The sequence below is a fragment of the Passer montanus genome, unplaced genomic scaffold (assembly GCF_014805655.1).
Source record: "Passer montanus isolate IOZ18808 unplaced genomic scaffold, ASM1480565v1 scaffold785, whole genome shotgun sequence".
NCBI classification, from domain to species: domain Eukaryota; kingdom Metazoa; phylum Chordata; class Aves; order Passeriformes; family Passeridae; genus Passer; species Passer montanus.
Genome location: NW_024373090.1, coordinates 10,024 through 18,145, shown reverse-complemented (window position 1 = coordinate 18,145; position 8,122 = coordinate 10,024). Strand labels below are relative to the sequence as shown.

Sequence of the window (8,122 nt, the reverse complement as noted above, 5' to 3'; positions counted from 1 at the left end):
GGACGGAGGCGGCCGCCACGTCCAGGGGGGTGGAGCCCTGCATGCCTTGGGGACAACAGGGACAGCGAGGTCAGGGGACAACAGGGACAGAGAGATCAGGGGACACCAGGGACAGAGACCCCCCCTCAAGGTGTGCCTGGGGACACAGGGACAGAGAGATCAGGGGACAACAGGGACAGAGAGGTCAGGGGACACCAGGGACAGAAACCCCCCTCAAGGTGTGCCTGGGGACACAGGGACAGCGAGGTCAGGGGACACCAGGGACAGGGAGATCAGGGGCCACCAGGGACAGAGAGATCAGGGGACACCAGGGACAGAGACCCCCCCTCAAGGTGTGCCTGGGGACACAGGGACAGGGAGGTCAGGGGACAACAGGGACAGGGAGTCAGGGGACACCAGGGACAGAGACCCCCCTCAAGGTGTGCTTGGGGACACAGGGACAGAGAGATCAGGGGACAACAGGGACAGGGAGGTCAGGGGACAACAGGGACAGGGAGGTCAGGGGTCAGCGGACACCAGGGACATAGACGCCCCTGAAGGTGGGCTTGGGAACACAGGGACAGAGAGATCAGGGGACAACAGGGACAGGGAGGTCAGGGGACATCAAGGGACAGAGAGGTCAGGGGACAACAGGGACAGAGACCCCCCCTCAAGGTGTGCCTGGGGACACAGGGACAGAGAGGTCAGGGGACACAGGGACAGGGAGGTCAGGGGACAACAGGGACAGGGAGGTCAGGGGACACAGGGACAGCGAGATCAGGGGACATCAAGGGACAAAGAGACCAGGGGGACAGCAGGGACAGACTGGGGGTCACCTACAGGACCCCTGAAGTGACTGGAATTGAGGGGGTTATGGGGTGTTTTGGGGCAGATTTGGGGAGTTTGAGGGGGTTATGGGGTGTTCAGGAGCAAATCTGGGGGAGCATTTGGGGTGCTCAGGGGGTTCTCAGGGTGCTGGATAGGGACTGGGGGTGCCTGGATGGGGACACAGGGTGACACAGGGGGACACAGGGTGACCCAGAGAGGACACAGGGGGACACAGAGAGGACACAATGGGATACAGGAGGACATGGGAACACAGGGAGGACAGAAGTAGGACACAAATGGACACAGGGTGACCCAAAGAGAACACAGGGGGACACAAAGGGACACAGGGTGACCCAAAGAGGACAAAGGGGAACACAGGATGACACAGGGTGACCCAGAGAGGACACAGAGGAAGACAAAGGGACACAGGGTGACCCAGAGAGGACACAGGAGGACACAAGGAGGACACAGGGTGACCCAGAGAGGACAAAGGGGAACACAGGATGACACAGGGTGACCCAGAGAGGACACAGGGTGACTCAGAGTGAACCAAAGAGGACACAAGGAGGACACAAGGAGGACACAGAGTGACCCAGAGAGCAGACAGGGTGACCCCGAGAGGACAAAGGAGGACACAAGGAGGACACAGAGCACCCAGAGGGCCGCACGCACCCGATGCTCTGGATCATGAGGTTCTCCTCCTCGGGGCCCATCTGCACGATGAGCAGCGAGCGGATCTGGCCCAGGCACTCGAGCAGGGCCGTGGTGTCGGGCACCGAGGTGGCGCTGATGGCGTAGGCCTTGGGCAGGGCACGGCCCAGCTCGCCCAGCGCGTCGTACTGCCGGTGCAGCAGGCTGAACATGGCCCGCACCAGCGCCGGGCTCTGGATGAACGACTCCTGCGCCCAGTGCACCATGGTCTGCGAGATCAGCTCCTGCAGCGTGCCTGGGGATGGGGACAGTGGGGACATTGGGGACATTGGGGACACTGGGGGTATCGGGGACATTGGGGACACAGTGACTCCTGCGCCCAGTGCACCATGGTCTGCGAGATCAGCTCCTGCAGCGTGCCTGGGGACAACGGGGACATTGGGGACATCAGGGATATCAGGGACACTGGGGACATTGGGAACAATGGGGACACAGTGACTTCTGTGCCCATGGTCTGCCAGATCAGCTCCGGCAGCGCCGCCACCTTGGGGACATCTTGGCCAGCACCTTGGGCAGAGTTTGGCCAATTTTTTAGGGACATCTTGGTTGGCACCTTGGGGACAATTTGGCTGTGTCTTGGTGACATCTTGGTTGGCACCTTGAGGACACCCTGACCAGCTCCTTGGGGACACCTTGTGTGTTACCTTGGTAACACCTTGGCCAACTCCTTGGGGACACCTCGTGTGCCATCCCAATGCCCACCTGCCCGTGTCCCGGACGCGGCTGAGTGTCCCTGTCCCCACCCCGCTGTCCCCTCCTCACTGGGCACCGGGGGCTCCTCGGGGGGGGTCTCCTCCTCCTTGGGGGGTCCCCGGACCCCCACCACCTTCTGCACCAGCCCCAGCAGCCGCTGCCGCAGCGACGTCTCCTCCTCCTCCTCCTCTTCCTCCTCCGTCAGCTCCACGCCTGGGGGACACGGTGGGGGGGTCACAGGGGTGTCCCCCTGTCCCCAAGGGGGGTCTCAGGGTCCATGGGTGGAGTCCCTGCGCTCCCGGGGGTCTCTGGGGTCCCACAATGGGGGTCCCAGTTCCTTTGGGGAGATCCCAGCTCCCCTGGGGGTGTCCCCAAACCCAGGGGGGTCCCCATACCCCAGAGGGTGTCCCCATGCCCAGGAGGCTGTCCCCATGCCCAGGGGGGTATCCCCAGGGGGTGTCCCCACACCCCAGAGGGTGTCCCCATGCCCCATGGGGTGTCCCCATGCCCTAGGGCATTGTCCTCACACCCCAGGGAGGTGTCCCCAAGGCCAGGGGGTGTCCCTGTGCCCCCCTCACCACAGTGGGCCAGCAGGTCATTGTGGAAGTCCAGCAGCTCGTCCCGGATGTCCCCAGGCACGGGACACTCCTCATCCTCAGCCCCCCCCTTGTACTGCATCAGCATGTTGATCTGGGGACACGGGGGGACACCAGGTCATGGGACCATCCCTGTACACCCCTCCCTGTGTGCCCCACATGTCCCCATGTCCCCAAACGCTGTCCCCAAATTCCCCTGTTCCCACAGTTCCTTCACGTGTCCCTGTGTCCCCCCGACATGTCCCCACATCCCAGCCAAGGCCATGTCCCCAGGGTGTCCCTGCAGTGTCCCCCCTCTGTCTCCATGCTGTCCCCACAGTGTCCCCACTGTGTCCCTTCAGTGTCCCCCCTCTGTCCCTCCTCTATCCCCACTCTGTCCCCATTCGAACCCTGCTCTGTCCCCCCTCTATCCCCCCTCCATCCCCACTCTATCCCCGCTCTGTCCCCACAGTGTCCCCGCAGTGTCCCCACTCTGTCCCTTCAGCGTCCCCCTCTGTCCCCACAGTGTCCCCATTCAAACCCTGCTCTGTCCCCGCACTGTCCCCATTCTGTCCCCACTCTGTCCCCATTCTATACCCACTCTGTCCCCCCTCTATCCCCATTCTCTCCCCACTCTATCCCCGCTCTGTCCCCACTCTGTCCCCGCGGTGTCCCCGCTCTGTTCCCACTCTCTCCCCGCTCTGTCCCCGCAGTGTCCCCGCTCTATCCCCGCGGTGTCCCTGCTCTGTCCCCACTCTGTCCCCATTCTATCCCTGCCCTGTCCCCCTCTGTCCCCACTCTGTCCCCGTGCTGTCCCCACTCTGTCCCCATTCTATCCCTGCCCTGTCCCCCCTCTATCCCTGCTCTATCCTCGCTCTGTCCCTGCTCTGTCCCCACGCTGTCCCCGCCCTGTCCCCGCCCTGTCCCCATTCTGTCCCCACTCTGTCCCCATTCTATACCCACTCTGTCCCCCCTCTATCCCCATTCTCTCCCCACTCTATCCCCGCTCTGTCCCCGCGCTGTCCCCACTCTATCCCCGCCCTGTCCCCCCTCTATCCCCGCTCTGTGCCCATTCTATCCCCGCTCTGTGCCCATTCTATCCCCACTCTATCCCCGCTGTCCCCGCGCTGTCCCCGCGCTGTCCCCACCTGCTCCTGCGGGGGCGAGCGGAACTCGCGGGTGCGCCGCGCGGTCTCGGCGGCCGACATGGTCAGAGCCCGCATCAGGCGCCCGTAGCGGCGCCGCTGGTCCCGCTGCAGCCGCTGCACGTGGCGCTCCGAGAAGGCCACGATGGCCTCCACACGGTGCTGCAGCTCCCGCTCGCACAGGTGCTGCAGCAGGTGGCACATCTGCGGGGACACGGGGACACCGGGGACATGGGGATGTCAGGAACATCAGGGACACGGGGACATCAGGGACATCGGGGCATTGGGGACATTGGGGACACAGGGACCTCCACACGGTGCTGCAGCTCCCGCTCGCACAGGTGCTGCAGCAGGTGGCACATCTGCGGGGACACGGGGACATCGGGGACATTGGAGACATGTCAGGGACATCAGGGACACAGGGGCATTGGGGACATGTCAGGGACATCAGGGATGTGGGGGGATTGGGGAGATGAGGGACATTGGGGACACCATGGGGATGGGGACTGGGGACCCCAGGACATCGCTGGGGAGGGGACAAGGACACCGGGGAGGAGAGCCCAGGGAGGGGACAAGAGGTGGACACGGAGAGGGGACAGCGAGGGGACACAGCCCCCACCCCCGCGCCCTCCCTCACCTGCAGCTTGACCGACTCTGGCAGCTTCATCTGCAGCAGCCCCTCCTCCAGCTCTTCCTCCTTCTCCTCCTCCTCTTCCTCCTCCTGCACCTCCCCGGCCTCAATGGCCTTCGTCCTCCTGGCCTCCTCCTCATCCTCCTCCTCCTCCTGCAGCTCTCCAGCCTCGATGGCCTTCCTCCTCCTCACCTCCTCCTCCTCTTCCTCCTCCTCCTCCTCCTCCAGCTCTCCAGCCTCCACGGCCTTCTTCCTCCTCGCCTCCTCATCCTCCCCCTCCTCTTCCTCGCCAGCCTCGATGGCCTTCACCCCCTCCTCCTCCTCCTCCTGCTCCTCCTGCTGCTGCCCTCCCTCGCGCCGCGCCTCGCCGAAGACGCGCGGCTCGATCATGCGGAGCACGCGCCGCACGTCGCTGTCCCCCAGCGCTCCCACGGCCAGCAGCGCCGACACCAGCTTGAGCACGGGCACCAGCTGGAACTCCACGCTGCCCCCCACGGGGTCCCGGGCGTGGGGACCCCCTCCGGCCACCGCCTCGGCCAGCATGCGCATGGCCTTGGCTCCCAGCTCGTCCAGCGGGATGGCCGGGCTGAGCGGCGCCCGCCCGCCGCCGCCCGCCGCCCGGATGAAGCAGGGCTCCGAGAAATGGGGCTGGGGTCTCAGGCAGGCGCTGGGCCCCACGCCCGGGGGTCCCGGGCAGCGCCCGCCGTCGGGGAAGAGCGCGATGGAGCGCGTGGCCTCGGTGATGGGCACGATGAACTCGGCGCTCATGGAGGAGCGGGCGCGCTGCGCCGCGTCCAGGTGCATGGCCAGCAGCAGGTCGTAGTAGCCGGCCCGCAGGGGTCCCGGCAGCTCGGGGGTCTCGATGGCGAAGAGCAGCTGGGCCTGGTCCACGTGGCTGCAGAGGGCGTGCGCCACGCGGTTGTTGCCCAGCGCGCACACGGCGCAGTAGAGCCGCAGCGTGTGGCACTGGAACTGCAGCAGCTCCTCGCGCTCCCACAGCTCCAGGATGTCGATGCACCTGAAGGGAGAGGGGGGTCTGGGTGGGGGGCACGCGGGGTGGGACCCCTGNACCCTTGGGGGCACAGGGAATGGGGGGCTAGGGGTGGGACCCTTGGGGGCACAGGGAATGGGGGGCTCGGTGTGGGACCCCTGGGGGCACAGGGAATGGGGGGATATGGGGTGGGGGACATGGGGAGGGACCCCTGGGATGGGACCCCATGATCTCCTGGAGATGGGACCCCTGGGATGGAGACCCCAAGCTCTCCTGGGGCTGGAAGTTTTGGGATGGGACCCCACAATCTCCTGGGGATGACACTTTTGGGGTGAGACCCCAAGCTCTCCTGGGAATGAGACTTTTGGGGTGAGTGTCCTGGGGATGAGACCCCTGGGGACGAGACCCCAAGTTCTCCTGGGGATGACACTTTGGGGGCGAGACCCCAAGGCCTCCTGAGACTGTGACTTTTGGGATGGGACCCCATGATCTCCTGGGGATGAAACCCCCAAGGTCTCCTGGGGATGACACTTTTGGGGTGAGACCCCAAGCTCTCCTGGGACTGAAACTCCAAGCTCTACTCAAGATGGGACTTGGGATGAAACCCCAAGGTCTCCTGGGGATGAAACACCACGTTCTTCTGGGGATGGGACCACTGGAATGAGGACCCCAAGCTCTCCTGGGGCTGGGACCCCATGGGACAGGACCCCACGAGGCTGGGGATGACCTGGGCGCCCCTGGGGGTGCCCTGGGTGTCCCTGGGGGTGTCCCTGGGGGTGCCCTGGGTGTCCCTGGGGGTCTCCCTGAGGGTGTCCCCGGGTGTCCCCACCTGTCCTCCTCGGGGATGTGCAGGGCCATCATCTGCAGGGGCTCGGAGCACTCCACGGCCCAGCCCTGGCGCTCGCCCAGCCGGGCGCTCTCCACGGCCAGGTACTCGGTGGGCATGCGGCTCCAGGTGACCGGGGTCAGCTGCTGGATCACCAGCCGCGGCGGGCACTGCGGCGCCGGGTTCTGCCGCTCGCTGCTGAACATGGCCGCCGAGATGGGCATGATGTTCTGGGGGGGACACGGGGTGTCAGGGGGACCCCCGGCACCGAGCTCCTCGTGGGGCACCCTGCAGACCCCGAAGATCTGCCCCGAGCCCTCCTTGTGCCTCACAGCGCCCTCATCACCTCACCAGTGCTCCCAGTTGTCGCCCAGTCCCTGCCCACACCCCGTGACGACCTCGGGGTTTGGGGAGATTTGGGTTTTGGGGGGTCTCAGGGGTTCTGTATGTGGTGGTGTTCATGATGATCTGGGAATTTGGGGGGTCTTGGAGTGTTTTGGGGGCTCTCAGGGGTTCTGTATGTGGTGGTGTTCATGATGATCTGGGAATTTGGGGGGTCTTGGAGTGTTTTGGGGGCTCTCAGGGGTTCTGTATGTGGTGGTCATCATAGCCTGGGGATTTGGGTTTTGGGGGGGGCTCTCAGGGGTTCTGTATGTGCTGGTGTTCATGATGACCTCAGGGCTTTGCGGGGAGTCTCAGGGGTCTCATACTGTGGTGGTTGTGTTCATGCTGACCTGGGGATTTTGGGGGGTCTCATACCCCACCACCCACCTGGTGGGGGTCCCAGTCCTCACCTTGAGCTTGCCCAGCTCGAACTGGAGCACGTTTTGGGTGGTGGGCTGCACGAACACCGCCGGGAACAGTTTGGTGTTGGGCTCCACCTGCGGGGACAGCGCTGCCGTGAGACCCCCAGGGTGGGCTGGGACCCCCAGACCCCGGCTGGGCGGGGTCAGGGGAGGGGTCCCAGCTCACCTGGAAGAAGGTGTTGATCTCTTTGCCGTTGGCTGTGAAGGTCATGAGCCCCGTGGCCAGGTCCACCAGGCAGCCGATGACCAGGTCAGTGTGGGACACCCGGGCCTGCTGCGTGGGGGTCGCAAACTCCCCCCCCCACACCATGTAGCAGTTGCTGCGCTTGATGCTGGGGGGAAAAAAGGGGGTAAGACCCCCAAAATACCCCCCCAAAATACCCCCCAGACTATGGACCCCTCCCCTATTTAACAACAGACCAAGTTGCTGCACTTGATACTGGGGGAGAAAAAGGGGGTGAGACCCCCAAAATACCCCCAGACCATGGGGCAGTTGTCCCATTTGGGGTCCCATTTTAGGATCTCTTTGGGGTCCCATTTGGGGTCCTGTTAGGGATCCCATTTAGGGATCCCATTTAGGAGTCCCTTTTGGGGTCTCTTTGGGGTCCCATTTAGGGTCCTTTTGGGATCCTATTTAGGGGTCCCTTTTGGAGTCTCTCTGGGGTCCCTTTTGGGGTCCCTTTGGGGTGCCCCCCGAGGGGTACCTGTCGTGCACGTTGCCGCGGTCGTCGCCCATGGTGACGGTGACGCTGCGCACGCGGCTCAGCTCGAAGTCGGGGTCGTGCTGGTGGAAGTGGGGGGTGACCCAGCCCACCCAGGCACTGCCCGGCTCCTGCCCCGCAAACAGCCGCACCGAGTAGTAGTACTGGGGACAAGGGACACGGTCAGGGACATGGGGACAGCCACAGGGACACGGGGACATGGGGACAGGGACAGG

General features: G+C 64.7%; 1 protein-coding gene across 1 annotated transcript in view; it reads right to left on the bottom strand.

Annotated features, from left to right (window-relative positions):
• Window positions 1-505: 505 nt before the first annotated feature.
• Window positions 506-8,122, bottom strand: part of LOC120512806 (ryanodine receptor 1-like) — a 12,012-nt gene continuing 4,395 nt past the window's right edge. Inside the window, exons 6-15 of the mRNA XM_039731547.1 lie at window positions 7,890-8,050; window positions 7,352-7,517; window positions 7,174-7,260; window positions 6,383-6,609; window positions 4,569-5,580; window positions 3,935-4,135; window positions 2,790-2,901; window positions 2,281-2,424; window positions 1,476-1,753; window positions 506-544 (exon numbers count right to left, since the gene is read on the bottom strand). Of these exons, the coding sequence (XP_039587481.1) occupies window positions 506-544; window positions 1,476-1,753; window positions 2,281-2,424; window positions 2,790-2,901; window positions 3,935-4,135; window positions 4,569-5,580; window positions 6,383-6,609; window positions 7,174-7,260; window positions 7,352-7,517; window positions 7,890-8,050 (2,427 nt within the window). The remainder of the gene's footprint in view (window positions 545-1,475; window positions 1,754-2,280; window positions 2,425-2,789; window positions 2,902-3,934; window positions 4,136-4,568; window positions 5,581-6,382; window positions 6,610-7,173; window positions 7,261-7,351; window positions 7,518-7,889; window positions 8,051-8,122) is intronic.